The sequence below is a fragment of the Erythrolamprus reginae genome, chromosome 2 (genome assembly GCF_031021105.1).
Source record: "Erythrolamprus reginae isolate rEryReg1 chromosome 2, rEryReg1.hap1, whole genome shotgun sequence".
NCBI lineage: Eukaryota > Metazoa > Chordata > Lepidosauria > Squamata > Dipsadidae > Erythrolamprus > Erythrolamprus reginae.
In genome coordinates, this window is record NC_091951.1 from 103,662,941 (window position 1) to 103,688,688 (window position 25,748).

Below are 25,748 nucleotides of genomic sequence, written 5' to 3' on the forward strand. Positions count from 1 at the left end.
TGCAGCAATCGTATGAGGGAAGCAGACAGACTAGGGGAAAATGAGTGAAAATTATAATTTACAACGACCACCATAACCAGCAGATTCAAATTAAAGGTTTTTAACCAATTCAATTCAAAAGTATTACTCAATTTCCTTATTACATCACTGAATATTAATTTTCTATATGCCCAAATAAGTGAAGAAAGACATTGATTTAAGTACACTAAAATGCGGATACCATCTAAAGGGATTTATTTTACCTTTTCCCTGAGCATTGTTTCTGCTTTGGTTCGGCTGATATTCTTGTTGTACCAGCTGCAAAGATTAAGTACAAAGCAAAACATGTGGCATGTCAAGTGGAACCAATTCATAAACAGCATTAATGTTTGATATCATGGCAAATAAATAAGATATTTTTGTAGATACTGGTAGTCCTCATGTTATGATGGTAATTGGAACTAGAATTCCCATTGATAAGTAATGAGGTCAAAAAGCTTGACTACATTGATTAACAATATGAATGTCAGCAGTGCCCATTGTCATTGTTAACTGAATCCAACTGGTCACAATCCAAGGACCACACCCCAATTTAAGCCATTCTGGTCTTGATTCCTCCAAGTCTCGAGCCTTGACAAGGATAGGAACTGTCTCCTCTTGAACTCTCCTTTATCTCTGTCCTTCCAGCCACTCTTTACAAGAGTACTCCTTGGCAGTGATGGTAGTGGAAAGCTGAATTAGATACCTGGCAGTCTCCAGACACTGTTGCCCCCAGGCCTTTAACTTCTGCCGCAGGGCACCTGATTGTGCCATGGGCTTCTCAACAGCACCCACCGCTGCTGCTGAGAAGCCCATGGCTCAATCCAGTGCCCTCGTGCCACAATGCAAAGCACCAAGTGCTCTGAACAATCCTGCACTCTGTAGACCCTGCTGTCCCTAGGTGACCTTCACTATCTCTTTCCTTCCACTGCTGACAAGGCATGTCCCTGGCTTTATGTGAAGCAGCTGCTTTCTGTACAGTGCCTTCTTCCTGAGACTAACTGTGCCTTTGAAATCCTTCCGAAACACTGCATGATTTGAAGAAGGGTGTGCACAGCCTTCTTGCAAGCTTTTGGAAGGCCTTGTCAATAGCAAGTATAAGAATATGGCAAAGGTCAGCTGGTCCTGACTAGGACCACATCTGCTAAAAGGAACGGAAAACTGAGATTTCCATTTCTTTCTATGACCTAAAAAAAATTAAAAAGAATGTTAATCTAACACAAAATTGATTGAGAGTTATCAGTTTATTTTACTAATAAAAATTGAACTGACACTTTAATGTTAAGGTTTAAAAATTAAATAATTCAAAGTTTCAGTTATAACTTAGTCTCTTGATAATGATATTACATATGAAGAAACAGCAAATTCTTACTTATATATTTGAAGATTATCTGGTGATTTTTCTGCTATGTAGCTGCTTGGCACATATCCTCCATGCCTGCAACAAATAAGTTGTTCTATTAAAAGATGAGAAACTTCAGCATATAACTTGATTAAAATTAAAATTTACTTGACTTGATTAAAATTGTCTGTTTGAGCAGAATACATAATATCAAACCTGCTGATAGAATTGGCACCAATTCTATCACCAAAGTAAAACTTTCAATTTTATTATTTATTATTTAACATACATCATATCACACATGGACTTGCAATACATATTAACATTTCATCTAGATTAGATGCTCTGAGTCCTCGGAGAGGGGCAACATACAAATCTAATAAATAATAATAATAATAATAACAACAACAACAACAACAACATATAAATGTTTAAAAGATCTATGTTCAAATACCAATGTCTAGGCCATCTAACAAAAAACATAAAACACATATAAATCATGGATTACGGAATAATACAGTAATCCAAGCCAGGAAAGCAAGATGAATAAGAAAAGGATAACATATGGGGGAAATATAATGTAGGAGGGAATTAGAACATACATTTTAAAAAAGAAGAAAAAGAAAATATCTCTTTTTTCTACAGACCTACCCATTCTTATCCTGAACCAACCACCAATGCGCTTTGGAGTCATCAATAACATAATATTCCTCATTGCATCGTAATGTCAGTTCCTGAGGATTTTGAGCAATATAATCATAAATGGCAACTACTGAAGATTCCTTGGTATCGAGTGATGATTTCTGGTTTTTTTTTTTAAAGAAAGACATATTAAAAGTAGAAAGTGACTGCAAGAATATTTGATTATATATACAGTATAGCATATCAGTTTGGTCAAGCCATGTATTTCACAAAAAGAATATTTTTAGAATTACATGATATATTGTGCCTATAATATTAATACTGTAGGGCAAACTAGCCTTTTTAAATTTATTATTTGTTATATGTGGGCTGCCTTTATTATTTTTAGAAATAATTTTTGTACCTAGTATGGCAGGACTTGAACTCATAATTTCCTATTTTCTATCCTGATGCCTTAATCGCTAGACCAAATTGGCTCAATATTAAGCCTTTTGTCTATAAATAGATATGGATTAACCAAATTGGGCTCTAGTTGCTGTATTCTTAGAAAGTAATAATAGAAGGAATCATGTGAGATCATTCAAAAGATGGATATTGAAGTATGATCATCACAAATTAAAGAGCTATTATTAAAAATGTCACTACATATGATACAAAAAATTGCAAACATTAAGTCACATTTTAGATGAAAAATTTGATATAGCATTTAAAAAACTGAACTTCAGGCTTCATGCCTGACGGCTTCTCTATTAGTACCACCCATAACTTGATGCTTACCATGTTAGTCTCCGGTGTAGGTGGAAGAGGTTTACTAGAGGCTATGGAAACAAAAACATGAAATCAACAAAATATTAAGAGTTTTATAATTTCATTTCATTTCATTTTATTGGATTTGTATGCCGCCCCTCTCCATAGACTCGGGGCAGTTAACAACAGTGATAAAAACAACATGCGACAATCCAATACTAAAGAAGCTAAAAACCCTTATTTTAAAACCAATCATACATACAAACGTACCATACATAAATTGTAGAAGCCTAGGGGGAAAGAATATCTTAATTCTCCCATGCCTGACGACAGAGGTGGGTTTTAAGAAGCTTACGAAAGGCAAGAAGGGTGGGGGCTATTCTAATCTCTGGGGGGAGTTGGTTCCAGAGGGTCGGGGCTGCCACAGAGAAGGCTCTTCCCCTGGGTCCTGCCAAACAGCATTGTTTAGTTGACAGGACCCAGAGAAGGCCCACTCTGTGGGACTTAATTGGTCGCTGGGATTCGTGCGGCAGAAGGCGGTCCCGGAGATAACCTGGCCCGGTTACTTGAGTGACAACCTGAGTGTCTTCAAGGACTAACTGTATATTTATTGCTTCCTATATTTTTTAAGCATTGGCTGAAGTAGAACATTTTCAACAACCCAAGAAATTGGTAAAGGTATTGACTAGGTCAAGAATCATAACTAGAAACTATAAGCAAACAGATCTCACTTTTTGCTAAGAAATAATTTTAGGAAATGAGCATTTGACTCCATGTAAACTATATCTGAAAATTCTGCCAAATACACAATTCTATCACTATTATAAGTAGGCCAAATTAAATAGAAAAGAAAAATTCTATTTACAAAATAGAAATACACAAATATAATTTACAAAATAGAAATACAATTCACAAAAGTTGTAAATGTTTTCCCATTTTATTTTTCAAAGTTATATTTTTCTTTGGACCTAATATCCCTTTTTCTTTACGATATATGGGAGTCAGTGGTATTGTGATAAAGATTTCATATTGCAAGAAGATATGTATTTTCTCAAAATACCTACAATACATAGCTGTACAATGTGAAGGGAATACTGTTTTGCTAACTGGACAGCCATTTATTTGGAGTAGGAACTGGCAATGGCTGTAACAGCAACCCATAATCAGGACATGGGTGATAAGAATATTATCCTTAAACAGAGGCCAGAGCAAGTGAGGTTTGTGCAATAGAAAGAGCAACCACTCATAGATCTTAGTGAATCCAAAAGTGAAACCTAGTGCTTAAAGTAGATAATATACAATATATATATTTTGCTTATTTAAGATGCATAATTAATGTACAGCCCATATATTGCATGCCAGCTAACAGTAATATCCACATATGTTCTAAAGAGTGACTGCATCACAAACATAAAGCAAGAATTCTAGGTGGATTTTCCAGCATTTCACATTGCTTTGCACTATATTATGGAGAAGTTAAGCATTTAGACATTTATTGGTTTTATACATGAGCAATACTGGGTCTGGAAATCTTCAACCCCAAAGGAAATGAATAGATCCACATTACAGATTCAAGCCATATGGTGAGCAGATCACTCTCACGAGCCAAACCACAAAATAGTCAAGCCACTATATAAAAGTAACAGAATTAAACATAAAGCTTTATTGAATTTCTCTCAAACACATTTTACAGATGTCCTATAGCTTATAACAGTACTTTAAATTATTCTTGAAGCCTTGATGGAACAGACGTTTTTGAATTTCCTACCAGTGTTGGCTGGAATATACTCCATGCAGCCTGTTGCCATTTTTTCTAACTGAGCACAACATCTCCATTGTCCGTCTATCCAGAAATTTGGGTGAAACTTTGACACCAATGTCGTGTTGTTCCTAGTTTCTAAAATGGAGAAAATGTCAAATACGCTTTTACAATAAACTTCTCCCATCTGATACTCTGCAAGTGTATTGGGATTGCCTTTTCCCAAATCTCTAGAGTGTCATTTTAATCATTACATTTGATGGGAAAGAATTGCTTCTATTACATCCACTACCCCATGAAACATAAGAGAGCATTTATTGATGAAATTCAGAAAAAACTCCTGATGTTTGGAGAAGAGTTTTCACCATGATATCGTGAACACACCATTGCACTTACTACAAGTAATACAAGAATAAGCTATCATTGTAATAAGAGCCAATCTCATTTTATTTTAATGTATTATTATGTAAAAGGAGTCATTGATGCAGCATATAATTTAATTACATAAATAGATAAACACATATCTCTTCCATCCTCAAACATTATTCCCAGCATACAGAGGTGAAATAAATCTTTCCCATCAACAGTTTGCCATCAACTTTTTTTAAAAAAGTGATATTAGAATAATTAAAGGCTGCAACTTGACATACTGAATTTCAAATGAAGTGTTGACCTGAGGAATTACAAAGTGATGAGTTACAAGTTACCTTCTTTCAGAACCATGACCCATTTCTGGCAGCTTGCTAGGCTGGGGGCAAAGATGTAGAGCATATAGTTGTCATGAAAAATCTGTGATGGGAGGAAAAAGGATTTAGAGTTGAGTCTAAACTAAACAGGATGCGCCCACTTTCTATGAACGGTTTCTAATGTAATGTTCGAAGGAAAAGTGAACTTGTATTAATAAATAATAAATAATAAATATTCTAATGTGGTGGCAGATAACTAACAAAACAATTGCATTAAACATTTTGCCAAGTGAACATTATTTCTTATTCTAAGATATCTGTGTATGCATGTGTGATGTGTGTGTGTTTAATGAATACATTACATATACAATGGATAAAACATAATAAAAAGCACTGGACATCCATTATTCCATTGTTAGATCTTCTTAGCAAAATTTCAACAGACTAGAATAGAATTTTGCTTTTTAAAAGAGAATAAGCCTAACTGAGGTTGTAAAACCTTTATTTCCCAAACAAATATTCACTTCTGTATTTGTCCTGTAAGAAACAGAAACCATAAGCTATTTCAGAAACCGAAGCCTTGGTCAATCATGAATTTTGTCACTAGGATCAACATTTTTTGTTAACTTTCTGAATGGCACTATATTTGTAGCACATTATGGATCGTTCATTTCACTGCCAAACAGGAACCTAACATTTGGGCTGCAGCTGGGGAGAAAAATGATTTCACATGCTGTTTACATTATTATATATCTGGCTTGCTTTAGTTCAACCCACTCAAAAGAAGCCCCATATTTCCCAGAAGAAACTAAAAGTTTTCTCCCTAATTAATTACTTGCATTTGGGGATGGGGTGGGAAGTTTCTAGAGTTTTCTTTCTAGAGAAAAATGCTACTGGGAGAATTTTGCAACAGATGAAAATAATGTTATCAAGAGGCTGAAATAGACAAAGGAGGAAACAGGAGAATATGAGGATAACAATTAAATTTTATATACAGTTCTAAAATTTGATCAGAAATGTATTGTACAAAGCAGCTGGATTATTTTTAGAAATACCAATTAGCATTAAAAACAGAAACAAGTCTGAAAATGCTATAAGTTGTTTTTGGTACAATTTCCCTTTCACCACCTAAGCAATTTTTATCCCTTAAATCCTTTGGTCAATTAAAAAAGCATTAAGCATGACTTGCAAGTTTGATGTACTGCTGTTTATGTTTAGGATAATTGTAATGGCTTATGTTGATACTTACCTGGAAAGGATATTTATAGTTACAAGGAACTGGGACATCACTTTTTACAAGTTCTACACATTTAATCTTGGATAGATCAATTGAACCCTTTAGAATTCTTTTTTTCTAAGAGGAGAAAGAAAATACAAAATACAATTAGGCTCCAAGACAATTTGGTTTCATTGCTTACTTGACATTACACTTGTAATGTGTCCACACATTCATGTTTAGAAAGTATTTTAGCAAGGGAAGTGAAAATAATGAATGACATGTTACGATTTTCAGCATTAAAAAAAAGAGAAGAAAGAAATGTCTAGGGATATGTCTAATTAAATTTCTGAACATGTAGCTGACTTATTTCCTGAGAAATAGTGGGATCCCCCCCCCTCTCTTTTTCCTTGGTAGATCTAGAAAGCATCAATGCATTGGCTTGTATATTTTGCTATAAAAGCTGCACTGAACAGGAAGCCAAAAAGCAACAACTATAATAACCCTGCTGTCCATTAATGCCTTACTTTGAATGGTTCACAGCCCTCTTTGAAAGTAACTGATTTCCTGCTTTGATTTTTCTACAACTGAGATGTAACACTTTTTTATCTTTCATTTCAGACAGAGGTTAAATGTGGAGTTTCCGGAATTATTGTTCAAATGTGACAAGCAACTGATCTTATGCCTTTTCTATTAGAAATAAATCTAAGTGACTTTCAAAAATGATACACAATTAATTATGCAATTCATAAGACATGGCATTATAATACAATCACAAGAAGAATATCAGAAGCAACTTTGATTGAAATAAACTTCCACAAAATGGGAGGATAGATTTTGGCATAGTTGTCACTCATATAATTAAGCCTTACATAGCCCACAGCTGTGTGATAGCTTTTATTTTTCTGTGCTTGAGGATGACAACTTAGTCCAAATGGATTGCCAGTTACATTCTATTTATAGGTTATGGCATTTACAGTCCCCATATGCGAATCTGCATGGAGTTTAAAAGGACTGATACAGTTTATCTCTCATCCATTATTTAAAAATGTGACCAGCAGAATGCTAAACCCATATATAAAAAGATCCTGCAAAATGCCTGAATAGGGCATGGTGAAGCACTTGTCAGACATTACACAGGCAGATGCCTTTGGGGAAATGTTCAAGTCCTCTGCAGGACATACCCCAATCCAAAATAGACATGGAGGGCATGACCCAGCAATTGGCAGGGTAGAAACATGACAGCAGCAGTCAAATTTGACAAGTGGGTGCTGGGCCTGGTTATGCCACTGCTAACATTATCAATGAGGCATCAGAGGATGCTTATTCTTCAACATGGGAGAGGAAAAACTTCAAAGCTCAAACAGGTAAAGAAGGGTATGAGACAAAAGATGCTTCAAATGTCCAGAGGTGGTATTCAGACGGTTCGCACCAGTTCGCGGGTACCGTTGGTGGAAATTTGGCCAAAGTCGCCAAACCAGTAGCGACACCCCCAAACTGGTCCCCCAGTCACCCCCTTCTCGCACCATCTATCATGTTTATCACCAAGTTCTTCGAGCACTCACATCCCATTGCCTTGCAAGTCCAATGGGATACGTATGCGTGACGAACATAGTGGTGATGGCAGCACTGCACAAGGAATTTGAAGGGATGCAGATACTGTGCCGAGAAACTGAGAGCAAAAGTAGTGGAGTAGTGGAGGTGAAGGCAACAGGAGTGTGTGACATCTCCCTCCATGGTACCCTCTCGGGCGACAGCCAGGGCTTCACTGCTCGTCTTTTCCTCAGAGGCATAGTGACTGCCTCTAAGTCCTTGTGGAGGGACACATATGCATACACCCTTGTCACCCCTGCTCCTGCTATTTTTGCTCTCTGCTTCTTCTTGGTGCTCTTAAAGTCAATCGCCAGCACCTCTTTTACTCAGAGGCGTGGTGTCTGCCTACAAATCCTTGTGGAGGGACACACACACACATGGCCCTGTCCCCACCATGGCTGCAATGATAGCAGCTTTTGGAGGGACACACGCCATTGCGGAGGGACACACACAGTCCTGCACTTCCAGTGCTGCTACTTTTGCTCTTGGCTTCTTGACGCTCTTAAAATTGATCTTGAAGAGCTGGAAGACATTTCCTTAGAACACCACCAAACTCATCATTGGGTGGTGAGCATGGCGCTCAACAAATAAACTGCAGCTTAGAGGCATCCCCAGCAGAAATATTTCTGGTTTTAAATTAATGTACCACTTTATCATATTTTCCAACCAGATTTGCATTTTTATTCAATTTTTTTTTTTGCCTAGCAGTCGGTTATTCCTGGTTCCACCTGGTTCGGTGAACTGGTAGCAGTGGCGGCAGCAGGAGTCTCTGTCCACCCACCCAGGATGCTTCTGCACATGCACAGAAGCATCACATACAAGTGAAACAGTAGCGATGGGATTTACTACCCACTACTGTTCTACACCTGTCCACCACATATGGTAGTATTTATTTATTTATTTATTTATTTATTTATTTATTTATTTATTTATTTATTTATTAGATTTGTATGCCGCCCCTCTTCGTAGACTCGGGGCGGTGCACAGCAATAATAAACAATATATAACAAATCTAATAATTTAAAAGAAACACTAAAAGCCCCATTATTAAAAGCAAACATACACACAAACATACCATACATAACTGTATAGGCCGGGGGGGGAGATGTTTCAATTCCCCCATGCCTGACGGCAAAGGTGGGTTTTAAGGAGTTTACGAAAGGCGAGGAGGATAACTGATGACCCAGTTATCTGGTGGCACTTCCAACATTTAGCTGATTTATCTTTAAACATCTTTGCCAGCCTCACTGGTTCTAGGTGCTATCTATAAAACATCTTATACAAATTTCCCTTATATGCAGTTGACATTTTTAGTTTATAATTCCTATGCCACAACCTCTGCCTTTTGTCTAATTCTATTATATAACCAATAAACCAACTATGCACGGAAGCAAAAAAATCACCAAATCTCATGCACATGAGTGTCCCCTCATGCAATTTTGCTTCTGCACCTACACAGAAAGCAATAAAGTTGAAAAATGCAAGAAAAAAGATGGCGCCATCCAACGGACCGGCACCAGAGCAGTCAAATGCAAATTGCGCAATCTGGCAGACACTACCGGTGGAGAGTCACCTACCGCACAGCTAGGAACCCACCACTGGTTGGCTTCCATTTAAAGCACAACAAAATTGCAGGTATCTTAGAAGCTATTAGCACGTACAGACAATATTGTTTAGTTGCTTATATTGCCAACTGTATATTGAAAGTACCATATGTCAAACTTAAACTTCCAAAAGGCAAGCTTACAAAACTTTTCCAAAAAACCATTAAAATAATAGGTGATTTAAAGTATTTCAATAAATCATGTTCCCTACTATTTTCACATTTATTTAGCCCTGGTATTTCTTAATGATCCAAGTACTGTACTTATCTTACTCAACACAGTTTAGCTTCTGAGTCCAGATAAAATTGACCAATGCTGATGCCAGTTGGAATACAACAAAATACTTTGTACTGATTCAGGCTCCTCCACCATCCCCAATTGTTTAAAAAAACTAAAATAGCCTGGACGCTTTATCTATGCTTTACAAACAATTTGATTAATCTCTTTCAATAAATTGTTAAAGCACTATGCCATTGAGGTTGCCTTTTGGTCAAATGATAAGTTGCCTATGATAAGGCAGCTCTTGTGGTTTCATGTTTATTTATAGGAAAAACACCAATGGCTATTTTTAAGCTTTCAGGCTATATGCAGCATATGATTTGGATCATCTCTTCATAGGAACCTACTTGCCTGTAAAGTTTGGCCAGGGGAATGCAGTGTGGTAGCAAAAATGGAGTTCCACCCCAGAGCATCCAAGTTGCACTGAAAGATGTTGAAAGAAAATGCAGTGCATAAGCCATGCCCACAGTTTGGTAGTAAAAATTTTGGTAGCCCTTCACTGTGTTTGTCATTATAGTAAAGACCAGCAATTGGCTACCATTCCTGGCACCAGCAGAATGGTGCTGGGAGCATGCATATGTGCACGATGCATTTTTCAGCTTCTGCAAATGCGCAGAAGCAGAGGTTCATGCAAGGACATGCGATTTCCGGCTTTTTGCTTCCGCGAATGCACAGAAGCAAAAAAGCCAAAAATAGTGAAAAGCAGGAAAGTAATCCCCTCCACCTTCCCTCTCCATTTGCCTGCTCACCACCTCCCCTGCTGTGACTGGCGGCTCTGTTGCTCATGGCCGGAGCACTTCCCCACATGCCACCTCCCCTGCCACGAGTGGCAGCTCTGCTCACAGCTCAAGCACTTCCCCGCTCGTTGCCTACCTTACCTTTTTCTATGAATGGTGCTTGCATGCAGCACGGGGAGGAAGATGTCATGTGACACGGGGAGCAGGCTGTGCGGCCCCAAGCTCCAGCTACGCAGTTTGTTCTGCTCTCCGTGCTGCAGACAGATGCCTGCGGTACAAGAGAGCAGAAATCAAGCCACGCGGCCGGAGTTCAGGCAGGCCAATGCTGTTGCTGGCCCCAGCTGCTGCTCTAGGCACTGCAGAGAGATTCAGTTGCTGCGCATGTGCAGCAACCGAAATCTCATGCGGACGTCCTTTCGGCTAGACTACGCACTCCATTTCCACCACCGGAACACCGTTTCCAACTGTCCCTGGTAAAGACCTTCTCAGTAATCCCTGCAAAGAAATCTCTTTAGGAGGATCTGCCCAAAGTCTATACATTTTAAAGATCATTGTTGTTGTTTTTGTTGTGTCTAAAACTTTAAAAGATTTATACTATGCTTAAATAGAGACTTTGAGATTTTATTTGCTTTCTTTTTATAGACTATTATTGTCATCTTGCATGTTAAAAATGAAACTAAACTAAACCAAGATAACCTATGAAAAATATCCAAATAATCTAAAAATAATTTATTAAAGATTTTATCATCAGATGATAAAAGGCAAGAGATGAAGAAGAACTATGAGCATTTCAGAAATGATTTGCTATAGACACCTTAACATCTCTATTTTAAAATCAATCTCATCACATATATTGAATACAGTCAGCAATAAAAACTTGCATTTACTGGTCATATTAAACTATAATATCCAATAGCCATTCAGAGGCAAAGAAATTAGAGCTTAATCTCTAGCCCTTCAAAATACAAAGACCAGCTGAATCTCAATCTTTATATTAATAAATCACGGTAGGGCCCAGCTGTTGCTGTTTCAATAAGTGAATTTCTCCTGGGAAGGTTTGTTCTTTAGATTTGCTTTACTACTTTATCAGCTGGTTACTGAATTTGTGGTTATCTATGTACAGGGATCTGCTTCCCAAAATTAAAGCTGAATTGTGTGACATAAGCATAGATACCTGAAAGTAGCCCTACGGGAAGATTATAAATGTTACCTACTATGATGCTGTGGCCAGCCTATGAACATTTAAGGAGGTCCATTTGACGATACAGAACAAATTAAGTTGCATGAATCTTGATGTCAACACATAAGAGTTAAATGATAGGAGTCTAGGAATATAATTTATATTGCCAGGACATTTTGTAAAAACTAAAGGAGGAAGCTCTTTAGAAAAGCAAGCAGTAAAAACAGCAAAATAAAAATAGTTTTAAAATAACTCCTTCATACATCTTTTTTCTTTCCCAAACTTAATCCTTTATCATTGTAGAAAGGTATCTATTGCTTATATCTTTCTCCAGTGTTGAGTTAATTTCTACCTTTAATTTGGCAGTAAGCTATACCAATATCGAATTTTAGCCCTGATGGCTGAATCCTATCCATAGAGGACATATGGAATGTCTTTGAAGGATGGAGGAAGAGTTGCTACGAAGCCAACAATCAGATAAGCGGAGCTTGAGCCTGGGTTGAAAAAAATAACTTGAAAAAACTGTCTCCTTAGTTCACACGAAGATAAAGGGAAGGTATTTTTAGATTTTTAAGAGTGTGTTACTGTAACTAGTTAAATAGAAATATTTAAATACCTACATTGTAATGGTTTCTTTGTCAACCTTATAGTGCTGACACTGCTTCAGCTGACTATGTTTTGAATCACTGCACACACTTAGCTTCCCTCCAAAGTAATGCATGACAATACCTAACAGATTTTATACAGCTTGGAAACAGTATAGGAAAGTATCAGAATCAGAGGAGAAATATTATTTTAATGATGATATGTCTAAGTTTCACCTAAGCCTCTCAAACTTGTGGTCTGGAGATGAGATGATGACAAACTCATAGGAACATGACAAATGTTGCCTGAATGTATTTCTGCAGTGCTTATATGCACTGGCTCTTAGTCAAACAAATGAGGGAGAGAAATTTTAATAATGTTAGATACGACAAGCATTTTTAAGTCCAGACAAGCAGGCAATATTAGCAGGATCAAGGACACAAGAAATTTTTCTGAAGCATTAATGTTGAAAGGATTTACTTCTAGTGGAATTCCTACAGAATCTCATACAAAGAGAACTATAAATATAGACATGCACAATAGGATTATGATGATTCTATTAGATTACTCCCAACGATCATTGCTAGAAACAGGAGAAGAGACCACTAATCAATGTGCTTAATTGCTTACAATACTAATTAGACAGAGAGCAGGGAATGGAATGCATATAAAATGGCTGAGGGCTGTAAACTGCTGAGTGCCCATATATGCCTTAGTTTTTTACAGTTAGCTCCCTAGGTTTTGTTAATATGCCAAAAAAAAACAACCCACCACCCACCCACAAGTCATCCATTCTGAACCACAGCCATCTTAGCACTGCAAAACTGGAGTAATTGAGCATCTCTCTGCAGATTCAAAATGCATTTTGATTCCTTTACCGTGGAACTTGATAATAATTGATAAGAAACTGAATGTGCTGGGTGAACAAGTGCAATATGACGCTTTACAAGTTCCTTGCTTGCTGCCTCTTGCTAGCTACATGTTTCGTAGGTTAGACCTACTCCAGGGCTCCAGTGAAAAGAATATAACAAGAATATAACAAACTCAAAGACTCTAGATCTGTCCCACCTCTCAAAGGACTCAACAACAAAGAATACCATGACGATTCATCCAAAGCTAACCTCCTCAACTCTTTCTTTGACTCTGTCTTTGTTAACAGCAATGGCTCATCCCCCAATTTCATCAATCGCACCTCAAACTCCCTCAACGACCTAATCCAGGTAGGCTTCACTGAAGACCGAGTTGACAAAGCATTACGTGACCTTAAACCTTCTCTATCAGTCAGACCAGACAGTCTATGTGCTTACTTCCTAAAAAAGCTCTCTACTGCCATAGCTGAACCACTAAGCATAATTTTCGAAAAATCCTTCAGAACCAGCATACTTCCTAAGCTATGGTTGAAAGCAATGGTCATCCCCATCTTCAAAAAAGGTGACCCCTCTCTTGTCGATAACTACAGACCAATATCACTATGCTGCGTCCCATGCAAAGTCATGGAATCAATTATAAACAAATCAATTACTCTCCATCTAGAAACGAATAATTTGCTCTATAACAAGCAATTTGGATTCAGAAAAAAACTATCCTGCAACCTGCAACTCCTCCACTGCAAAAATATATGGACAACTCATCTAGATCAAAGGAAATCTATAGATGCAATTTATATCGACTTCTACAAAGCCTTTGATTCAGTGGTCCATGACAAACTACTCCTAAAACTCAAATCCTATGGCATCTCAGGATCCCTCCACAGCTGGATTACAGCATTCCTGTCCAACAGACAAGTGGTCAAAATAGGAAGCACCATATCCACCCCGTCCCAGTTAAAAGCAGTGTTCCCCAAGGTAGTGTACTGGGACCAACGCTCTTCATTCTCTACATCAATGACCTTTGCAATTATATCACAAGCAACTGTGTCATCTTCACCGATGATGTAAAACTCTTCAACACCACCGATAACACAACTACTCTCCAAAAAGACCTGAACTCTGTTTCTGAGTGGTCTAACACAGAGGTCCCCAACCTTTTTTGCACCAGGGACCGGCTTTAAGCTAGACCAGTTTTCCATGGCCCGGTGGGGGGGGGGGAGCTAGCTGTCAGCGGCGCCGTAAAAGGGGCGAGCAAGAGAGGAATGGGTGAATGAATGGACGGAGGGTGGGAAGGAAGGAAGGAAAGAGGGAAGGGACAGGAACAAAAGAAGGGTGCAAAGGAAGCAAGGAAAGGTGTGAAAGGGGAGAGTAAGAGAGGAAGGAGTGAAAGAAGGGAATGAGGGAGGAAAGAAGGGAGGAAGGAAAAGGAAAGCAAGAAATGGAGGGAGGAAAGGAAGGAAAGAAAGAAAGAAAGAAAGGGGGAAGGGACAGGAACAGAGGAAGGAAGCAAGGAAACTTATGAAAGGGGAGAGTAAGGGAAGAAGGTAGGAAGGAGAAAGAAAAGAAGAAATAGAGGAAGGGAAGGTGAAAGAGAGAAATAAAAAGAGCAAGAAAGAAAGAAAGAAAGAGAAAGAAAGAAAGGCAACTTCAAAGAAAGGCTCACTGAGCATCTCTCACTCTCTCTCTCTTTCTATCCCTCTTTCTTTCTTTCTCTTCCTTTCTCTCTCTCCTCTTCCTTTATCTCCTCTCTCTCTCCCTCTCTCTTTCTCTCCCCCCTCTCTCCCCCTTTCCCTCTCTCCCTCTCTTGCTATCTCTCCCCCCTCTCCCTCTCTCTTTCTCCCTCTCCCTCTCTTTCTCTCTCTCCCCCTCTTTCTCTCTCTTCTTCTCACTTTCTCTCTCTTGTTTTCTTTCTGTCTCTTTTGCTTTCTCTCTCTCTCACTCTTTCTTGTTTTCTTTCTCACGCTCTTTCTCTCTCTTGTTCTCTCTCTTGCTATCTCTTTCTCTCCCCCCCTTTCTCACTCTCTCTTTCTCACTTTCTCTCTATCTTGCTGTCTGTTGCTCTCACTCACTCTCGTTCTCTCTCCGTTCTTCTCAGCGATGATGCGCGCACGCCCTGCCCGCCTCACCTTTGCGAGAGCACTTTCGCCCCGGGCTCTCAGCAAGGGGGTTTGCAGGAGAGGCGGGGCCGGCGAAGGTGATATTGAATGTCGGGGGAGAACGGGCGGTTGCACGCGCTCCCTATCTCCCTGCTAGCCCACTCGGAATATTCAAAATAAGAAAAGCCTTCGCCGGCAAAGGTTTTTCTTATTTTGAATATCCCGAGTGGGCTAGCAGGGAGATAGGGAGCGCGTGCAACCGCCCGTTCTCCCCCGACATTCAATATCACCTTCGCCGGCCTCCGCTGAGGAAAGCCTTTGCCGGCATTTCCTCTCGGCGTCAAGGAGGCGCAGCGGCGGGCGGAGAGAGGGAAGGGGGGGGCAGTGGCGTCCCTCCTGGCCTTGGCGGTCCGCCCAACCCTCCCCACCTCCTGCAAACGCGGCGGGCGGCGGGGGGGAGAGCGAGGAGCCGGTTCCGGCGGGCGCGGGGCTTGGCTGGCTGGCGGGGGGAGCGCCGCTGGTGGTGCAGAAAGGCCGAGGGGGCCCTGGCGCCGCGGACCGGCTGAAAAGCCCCAACGGCCCGGGCCCGGTCCGCGGACCGGCGGTTGGGGACCTCTGGTCTAACACATGGCAACTCCAAATCTCAACTAGCAAATGCTCTGTCCTACACATTGGGAAAAAGAATCTGAACTCCAAATACGAACTGAATAATCAAATTATCACAGATAACCCCCACTCAGTTAAAGACCTCGGTATACTAATAACAAAAGATTTAAGTGCCAAAGCCCACTGCAACAACATAGCCAAGAAGGCTTCAAGAGTTGTAAATCTAATCCTATGTAGCTTCTGCTCTGGCAATCTCTCACTACTTACCAGAGCTTACAAAACTTTCGCCAGACCCATCTTCGAATACAGCTCATCTGTTTGGAACCCATATCGCATCTCAGACATTAACACCCTTGAAAATATCCAAAGATACTTCACCAGAAGAGCTCTTCCTTCGTCCACTCAAAACAGAATACCTTACGAGACTAGACTTTCAATCCTGGGCCTAGAAAGCTTAGAACTAAGATGCCTTAAACATGATCTAAGTATTGCCCACAAGATCATATGCTGCAACGTCCTGCCTGTCGGTGACTACTTCAGCTTCAACCACAACAACACAAGAGCACACAACAGATTTAAACTTAATATTAACCACTCCAAACTTTACTGTAAAAAATATGACTTCAGTAACTGAGTTGTCGAAGCGTGGAACTCATTACCATAGTGTCATAGTGTCCATAGTGTCATCTCCAAATCCCCAACACTTTACCCTTAGATTATCCACAGTTGACCTATCCAGATTCCTAAGAGGTCAGTAAGGGGCGAGTAGAAGTGCACTAGAGTGCCTTCCATCCCCTGTCCTATTGCTCTATCTCTTCCTATATCTCTTCTTCTATTCTTTCATTGATATGTTTTATTCCTATATCTTCTCTTCTATTCTTTCTTAGATGCATTTTACTATGAGTATATCCTCTATAACCTTCATTATGTATTTTACCATATGTATACCCACTAAAACCCTCATTGTGTATTGGACCATATCAATCAATCAATCAATCAATCAATCAATCAATCAATAGTTTCTAGGTCCCAGAGTGAAATCTATAGAACTGCAGCAGGTAATCCAGTGGCCTTGAAATACACTAGTCAAAAAAATAAAGGGAACACTTAAACAACACAATATGAGTCCAAGTAAATCAAACTTCTGTGAAATCAAACTATCCACTTAGGAAGCAACACTGATTGACAATCAATTTCACATGGTGTTGTGCACATTCAACTTTGTACAGAAGAAAGTATTCAATGAGAATATTTCATTCATTCAGATCTAGGATGTGCTATTTGAGTGTTCCTTTTATTTTTTTGAGAAGTATATTTTGGAGTTCAACTCCTGTCAACCTTATCTAAACAAGCCAACTGAGAATAACTGTGGAAGTATTAAAACAGGATATTTTTAGGGAACTGTTTTCCTTATCCATGTACTAGTGCAACAGATAATTATCATAAAAACCAACCCTATAAAATGTCCAACATCTAGTATTTATGACTATCTGCTCTTCTTCAAGTAATGCATAGCAGGGGAAGAACTGCAAAGAGATGTCTCTCTCTCTCTCTCTCTCTCTCTCTCTCATATGGTGGTTTTAATTCTGAAAAACTGCAAAATACAACCCAGTGTGACAAAGATAAGACAATAAATTAAAATACCTACTGCACCTGCACTAACATGCAGTGCATGTGACAAAAGTTTGTATGATCTATATACATACAATGCAAGAAACGTGCATTGATATTTTTGCTATATAACATGAGAAGGAACTTGGCAGAATGGTTTAAAGCAGCAGACATATTAGCTAACTAAAATTAGATTTGAGCTGTGTGGGATATATTTTTTGCTATCCAGCATAAAGAGGATAAAGCTCCTCTTCAAGTGAAACACAACTCCTGGGGAATTGATAATACACTTCTTTGCAATTTTACTGGCAACAGTTTAGTAGCAGAAGGATTTGCTACTACTTTCTTCCTGTATTTCCCATTCCCCAGCTTCCAATCCAGCCCAAAGTTTTAATATTCCTTGGAATATGAAATAGGTAAGGAGACCTAATTATGGTTCTTAGCCCAGAGGTCATATTTGCCTTTTTTTTAAAAAAAAGAATTGTAGTGTTTGTTCACACTTAAAATTGTATCCAATTGTTCATACTTAAAAATAATCTCAAGTAACCTGCAAAAATAAAGAGTGTGTTCAAAAAAATGAGTAAGTAAATGTATTCTTTAGTTTTAAATTTATCACGTATGCCTTTGAATGTTAAAAGAGTAAAGACACGTAAAGACTGAGCCTAACTTAATTGGGAAACTAAACAACAGGAAATATTGGAAGAAGCATGGATGGGTTCATAGAAATATCAGCTGAAGCCTACCACATAAATGTTAAATAGGTTCAGCTCTACTCAACTTTTGTGGAGGATCAGTCAAATTTGACCTGGTGCTGCCTCTTGGTAAGTGGAATGATAAACAGGAAAGTGTTCTTCATTCATACCAGCAGGCTTCACCAAAAGAATCTAGTTACTCTGGGATGGATTACTATAAAGGCCTTTTTTGACTTATGTTATGGCAAAAGGATGCTTGCCTAAATCTAGAGTTTGTGTCCTGTTTCTTTTTTGTTCTGGATATATTCAGCTCAATAATGAAAACTCATTCTCATTCATCCATTACATGGTAAATTGCACTGGGTTCAAAAAGTTCTCCTAATAGTTACATATACAATATGCAAAATGTGCAAACAGGGCAATTTAAGTCCACTAATCCTGTATGTTCCTTTAGAATTAAGCTCGTAAAATATGTAATATATTTGTAAAAACTTACAGAAATATTTCTGAATGTTTTGCTCATTTAGATATATTTCCAGAGAAGAATCTGTTTAAATCTATAATTATATTAATGCCCCTTACAAGTTACGTATCTATCATTTAGTTCATTTATTATTATTGTTGTTGTTGTTGTTGTTGTTATTATTATTATTATTATTATTATTATTGATTAAATTTGTATGCCACCCCTCTCCGCAGACTCGGGGTGGCTCATAGCAGAAAACAATGTACAACACAAATCTAATATTACAAAGTTAAAAACCCATAATTTTAAAAACATGCACACAACATACCATACATAAACTATATATTTATGAAGTTTGATTCTTTCTAATCACATGTAAAAGTCCAGTTTCAAGTCATTGTATAAAAATATAATGGAGAAAAGACACAAAAAACAGCAGAATAAATGATCAAATTATTTTAGAAGGAATTTTTTTACAATTACTGTCTATCATCTAAAAGTACATGCTTTTGAACTTAGTCTGATAGTTAAGAAATAAGATTGGAAAGAAACATAACTGAAGGCTTATTGGTTTTATAGTTTATCACCCTTATATATGAATGTCATCTTGGTTATAGCTCTCTCACCTATTTGTGCAATTGGCTATGTTGCCTCTCTGTTGCTATATACTCCAGCATTCCTTGTTAGATGCTCTTAGAATGTTTGACTTTTGACTCTCATTGTTCCATACTGATTGATGAGTTAAAAATTAAACATAGTGATGTCTATGGAGATTCTCAATCATCCAGGTGATGTTTGTCCCAAAGGTGCTTTACAAAAGGCAGCTGAACTTTCTTAATTTTTTTCCTTGAAAATGTTTCACTTTTTATCCAAGAAACTTGTTGTGAAGAAAGTCCAGCTGCCTTTTGAAAAGCACCTTTGGGATAAAGATGGTGATGGATAAAGATGTTCATCAGGAATAGCTGATGGGATAAGTTTATAAGAATTTTTGTCAACACAGTACTTTTCAAATGAACTGGATTTAAAACTCATAGACATTATGATTGCTGGACATTGAAAATATTGCTGTTCAACAGATTTGCAATCTATGACGGTGGGAGGGCTATTATGGAGAAATGGATGAAATCATGCAATATACTAGAAAATAAATTTGAAGTAATTAAATCCTGTATTTTTATACCATCTAATTCCTCATCTCTCACATACTGTAGCTAGGCTTTGTATGACTTAAGAAATATTTTATAAATGCAATTATTCTATGTCTTTGTAATTCCACTATGGGCATTTCTGAATGTGCTGTATTGTATGTATGTATGTATGTATGTATGTATGTATGTATGTATTTATGCATATATTTTTATAAGGCAGCTGTTGTTGTTCTGTAATGCACTGTCAATTAAATGCCTCAAATGCTACCATTGATTTTTTTTGGCCAAATGAGACTGAATCCCCAAAAGTTACTGCTATCAAGAAGTCCACCACCAAATTACACTGAAGTTACATTTTTGCCATTTTTGCATGCAATTTTATATTCTATAAATATAGAATATGTGTAATACTTCAGATGTCACTCAGAATTTTGAAACAGCTCAACACATACCTAGCTCCGATAAAAGAGTACATTTTTTTTAAAGAAGGAAAAGATAAAATGACTTTTAACATGGAAAAATTTTGTTATCAGAGACAGCTACCAGAGACAGCTATCTCAGCTACCATTTTCTAAAATTGCAAGTATAGTTGTAATCTCATTACCGGAAGCCTTACCATGGCTTTTAAAATTGTAACTGTCATCCCTGACACAGAAAGTTCTTTCTCCTCTTGTTTAGCACGCAATTGCCATTAACATTAATGAAAGTTCTGTATGTAATCAGGAGAAGAATTAACCCCAGAAAAACTATCAACAATAAGCATCTGTGTCTTCCAAAATTCATTATACAGTGCACAATGAGGACCTATCTGATCATGAAGGAAAGCACTCATAATGGGTTTGTGTGTCCAAGCTTGACTCCCTGCATAAGTCCACTAGCATCTCATAACTGGCTTCCTTATTATAAGATGCAAATTACTATTGCAGACAAAACTTCCCCCACCCCTCTGAAAATCTGACTTTACATACACTGACGTATGCATGCAAACTATTCATATGCCTACAGTCTAATCGGCAGTCTGGCCCCCAGCAAAATTCCAGAATGTGAATTCCAGAAGTACAAGTGTTCTCAATCTTTTCAGGTTTGTTGGTTTTTTAAAATTAGGATGGTGCCTTTTTGCCAACAGCCCTCAAGGCAGATTTACCAAATAGAACCTCAAACCAGAAAACACAAAAGATGGCAACAACAGACAAAATGAAGCACGTAAAACATAGTCATGAGATCATCCATCATTGAACTGGTGCTCAAAGAAAACCAATTAATTTCACTGACAATGGCCAATATAAATCAGGATCGGCCAACAAGGCTTAATAGCTTTCTCTGGAAGAGAACTGCAGTTGTATGGCACAACCAGGTATCTGCAGGAGCCAAAAATGTATTCAGAGATGGAGCTCAAGCAGGTATCAAAAGAGTCATAGAAGCATAAGAGTCATTTCAGTATCTGCCCTGGTTACTCACTGAGGCACTTTACTCCTGTTTTAAAGAAAACCAGGAATGCCAATCTGGTTTAACTTCAGCATTAAAAACCCTTGTTCATTTATTTATTTATTAGATTTGTGTGCCGCCCCTCTCCGAAGACTTGGAGCGGCTCACAACAATAAAACAGTACAAATCCAATTGATTAAAACAATTTAAAAACCCTTAATATAAAAAGCAATCATACATCTCATATAAACCATACATAAAACGGAAATGGTCCAGGGGAATCAATTTCCCCTTGCCTGATGACAGAGGTGAGTTTTAAGGAGTTTGCGAAGGACAAGGAGGGTGGGGGAAATCCTAATCTCTGGGGGGAGTTGATTCCAGAGGGTTGGGGCTGCCACAGAGAAGGCTCTTCCCCTGGATCCCGACAGATGATATTGTTTCATCGACGGGACCCGGAGAAGGCCAACTCTGTGGGACCTAACCGGTCGCTGGAATTCGTGCGGCAGAAGGCAATCCCGGAGATATTCTGGTCCAATGCCATGAAGGGCTTTATAGGTCATAACCAACACTTTGAATTGTGATCGGAAACTGATCGGCAACCAATGCAGACTGCGGAGTGTTGGTGTAACATGGACATACCTAGGGGTTGGTGTAACATTTGGCATCCCAGGCCAAATGACCAGGCACAGTGAAGGCAATATAATATTCTGTTCCTATAAACTTCACTGTGTAAACCAATTAAGTATTTCAGTTTATTTAACAGATAAACAGAGTTAGAAGGGACCTTGCAAGTCATCTAGTCCAACCCCTTGCCCAAGCAGGAGACCATACATCTGCCTCTACCTAGGATCAAATTCACAACCTCCTGATTGTGAGGCAAGAGCCCCACCTCAAGGGCACGGAAGCTTGTAATATTTTGTACCATACAGGTAATCTTTGACTTATGACCACAAGTGAGCCCAAAATGTATGTTTCTAAGTGAGTTTTGTTAAGTTAGTTTTGTTCCATTTTACGACTTTTCTTGCCACCTTTGTTAAGTGAATCACGACAATTGTTAAATTAGTAACAGGGTTGTTAAGTGAACCTGGCTTCTCCATTAACTTTACTTGTCAGAAGGGCACAAAAAGGGGATCGTGTAACTCTGGGACACTGCAACCGTCATAAACATGATTCAATTGTCAAACATCTGAATTTTGCTCATGTGATGATGGGGGTGCACACAACGGGGGGTGGTGAAAAATGGTCACGAGTCAGTTTTTTCAGGGTCATAACTTTGAACGGTCACTAAATGAACTCTTGTAATCTTTTTTCCCCTCCTAAGTATATTCCAGTTACAAAAGCTTCTCTTCTTGAGGCTTGGTTTCTGAGAGTTCTGATAAGCACTGAATGTATTATCCTAAATAGATTTTTGCAGCTGTAAGATTCAAGCACTTTACTACGTAATTAAACTGATGTTGCAGTTCTGGTGGCGAGAACAAAAGATGTTCCATGACACATTTTAAATTTTACACTTTTGCAATCGGAGCAGTTTTGATAAATTAAGTCAGAAATTAGTGTAAGTCAGCCAATGAAATAACAGTGAGAATTTTTTTCTAAATGTAAAACTTCCCTTGGGGATTTAAAAAAAAAAAAATTATCAGCACTAAGGCCGGAATTTTAAGTGGAAAATTAATATGGGGTGAAAAGTTTTCTGTTTCCTCTTGAAAGGCCATTTTTCCATTCAAAAGAACTTGCTTTCCAAATGGGTTAGCCTTTCTTTCTATAAAGGAAAGAACTACCTATAAAAATGGTGCAGGCAAGAAAAAGTATATATGATCAAAGCACCCATTGGGGGAAGAGTATCAAGGAGTCAAGAGCAGTGTTTCCTCTAATTTTTTGGGGGGTGGGCGGAAAAGTATAGTGTCTGAGCGGCAGAAATAATAAATAAATAAATAAATAAATAAACAAACAAACAAACAAACAAACAAACAAATAAATAAAAAACCCACCCTGTTTTGCCTCAGAGAATTTCAAAATAAAATACTGTACTGTGTGTCTATAACAGTGAGGTCATAATAGGGCAACTCTATCAATATCAAAATGCCACTTAAATAGTTGAGCTAGTTTCAAACTAGATTTTGATTTTCTTTCTCTCTTCCTTACTCCCATTCTTTTTTTCTCTCTCTTCCTTCCTCTTTTTTCTATCTGTTTCTCTCTCTTCCTCTCTTCCTCTCTCTCTCCTTCCCTCTCACTCTTTCCCTCTCGGCTTCTGGGCAGGTTTGGAAAACTCTGAGTTGATGATGATTTTTAAGTGAGCGATTGCTCACTGCTCAGCTTAGAGGGAACTATGGTCAAGAGTATCAAGGAGTCAACGCAAGCCCCACAAAATCCTGAGCCTCTGCAAAACGGAGACCAATTTTACTCGTGCCATATGAAGTATTGCTTGCATGTACTAGCATGCCATTACATTTTGACACATTTTGGCTAGTAATACACAAGTGTAACCCGAGGTCAAATTTGCCCCAGGGACGTTCACATTATTATATACAAGCTATGCAATCTAGAGAGTACCTTGCAAGTCAAAATATTGTAGCCCACATTCCATTGATAGGGGGGAAATACAGTGTAACGACCTACAATCAGGATGCAAATAATATATACCGTGTTTGCCCCAAAATAAAACCCTAGCTTATATTTTTCTGAACCCCAAAATAAGTGCATAGCCTTATTTTGGGGGAGATCTTATTATTATGGGGTGCATGGAGCAAGACAATGCTTCTTTTGCTGTGATACCTGATTTCCAGCTCTGTCTGCCTAACCCTAACCAGAGGAAATGGTGGGGGCCGACTGTGCATGTGGTTAAATATTTTCGGGGAGGGCTTATTTTCAGGGGAGAGCTTATTTTGAGGGGCGGCATTATTTTGGAGAAAGAGTTTATTTTCTGAGAAGGATTCGTTTTGGGGGGGGGGGATGTCTTATTTTCAGGGAAACACTGTATTGGTGAGTAATTTTCTGTGACCTTATTTTTTTCAAGCTGAGGATCATACATGGCCCATGAGTTGGTATGCCAAGTTGCAGTCTGTAAAAAATGTGACCAGGTTCTCCCCAAATAAATATTCTTTAGTTAAATATTTATTATTATTATTATTATTATTATTATTATTATTATTATTATTATTATTAATTAGATTTGTATGCCGCCCCTCTCTGAAGACTCGGGGCGGCTCACAACATAACAGTAGTACAGTACACTACAAATCTAATATTAAATTTTAAAAGTCAATTAAAAACATTAACATAAAATAATCCATATCATAAAATCACAACTATGCACTCGTACACAGTCAACCTGGTTAATCATACTACAGAGGTCAGAGAGACAATGAAGGGGAAAGTAATCATCCCCATGCCTGGTGACAGAGGTGAGTCTTCAGCATTTTACGGAAGGCGAGGAGGGTGTGGGCTGGAGGGAGTTGATTTCAGAGGGCCAGGGCCACCACAGAGAAGGCTCTTCCCCTTGGCCCTGCCAACCGGCATTGTTTAGTGGACGGTTCCAGCGCAATTTTGGCCAGCACTTTAAACCACTGGCCGTGCATTAGTTGAAAAAATAATTATAGATGCTGTGGCTACAGTACTATCTAATTCTTTCTGAGATACTTTTAAAAGATAGGATGAAATCTCATCTGTACTGATCTCACCTTATATTATCAGAACATAATTTACACTTTCTACCAGAGATGTTCATCTCAAAATATAATTGATATCATACTTTATTTTACTGCTTTTCTGTTTTTCAAGATTTAACATTCCACATTAATAGTAAGAAAATGCCCTTATGCTTGCTTTCATTCACATGAATCTTTTTTATTCAAGGCAGTAAAACAATAAATTAAAACAAAATGACACCAAGACCAATTTAAATATCTACTTCCAGTCAATCTGCCTCACAAATAGAATTTCGTGAGATTCAGACATAATCTTTCACCTGTAATTCTTTTTTCTTCTTAGTAGAGTAGTTCTCTTACTTATATCTCTTAAAACAAAATGTTTATAAAGGAATAGCATGGCCATGCAACATCTTTTTACTTTTTTCTTCCATTATATTATATTATATCCAATTCTTATAGATTACATGGTTCTGAAGTCTCTGAAGTTTTGTTGGTAAGATTTTTCAAAATTTATTTGCCATTGCCTTTTTCCTAGGGATGAGAAAAGGTGACTGGCCTGAGGTCACCCAGTCGGCTTTGTGCCCAAGGCAACACTAGAGCGCACCTTTTCCCAGTTTCAAATTTGATGCTTTGGCTGTCTTTTTACTGGTAATATCTGTCAAAAACCACTCTTGGGTATGAATGTTTTTCAGACAAGGCTTTTATAATGCATTTGGCTATCTTGTTCAGATAACTTTACAGGGAGATTAAACATGTTCACAATCCATTTGGCAATTTTCTCTTTTTTTAATTAGTTACTT

General features: G+C 38.2%; 1 protein-coding gene across 1 annotated transcript in view; it reads right to left on the reverse strand.

Annotated features, from left to right (window-relative positions):
- The window catches only part of ITK (IL2 inducible T cell kinase), a 42,898-nt gene that overhangs the window by 14,559 nt on the left and 2,591 nt on the right, over positions 1–25,748 (reverse strand). The window contains exons 2-8 of the mRNA XM_070739003.1: positions 6,444–6,548; positions 5,216–5,297; positions 4,518–4,646; positions 2,780–2,820; positions 2,012–2,163; positions 1,391–1,456; positions 243–297 (exon numbers count right to left, since the gene is read on the reverse strand). Of these exons, the coding sequence (XP_070595104.1) occupies positions 243–297; positions 1,391–1,456; positions 2,012–2,163; positions 2,780–2,820; positions 4,518–4,646; positions 5,216–5,297; positions 6,444–6,548 (630 nt within the window). The remainder of the gene's footprint in view (positions 1–242; positions 298–1,390; positions 1,457–2,011; positions 2,164–2,779; positions 2,821–4,517; positions 4,647–5,215; positions 5,298–6,443; positions 6,549–25,748) is intronic.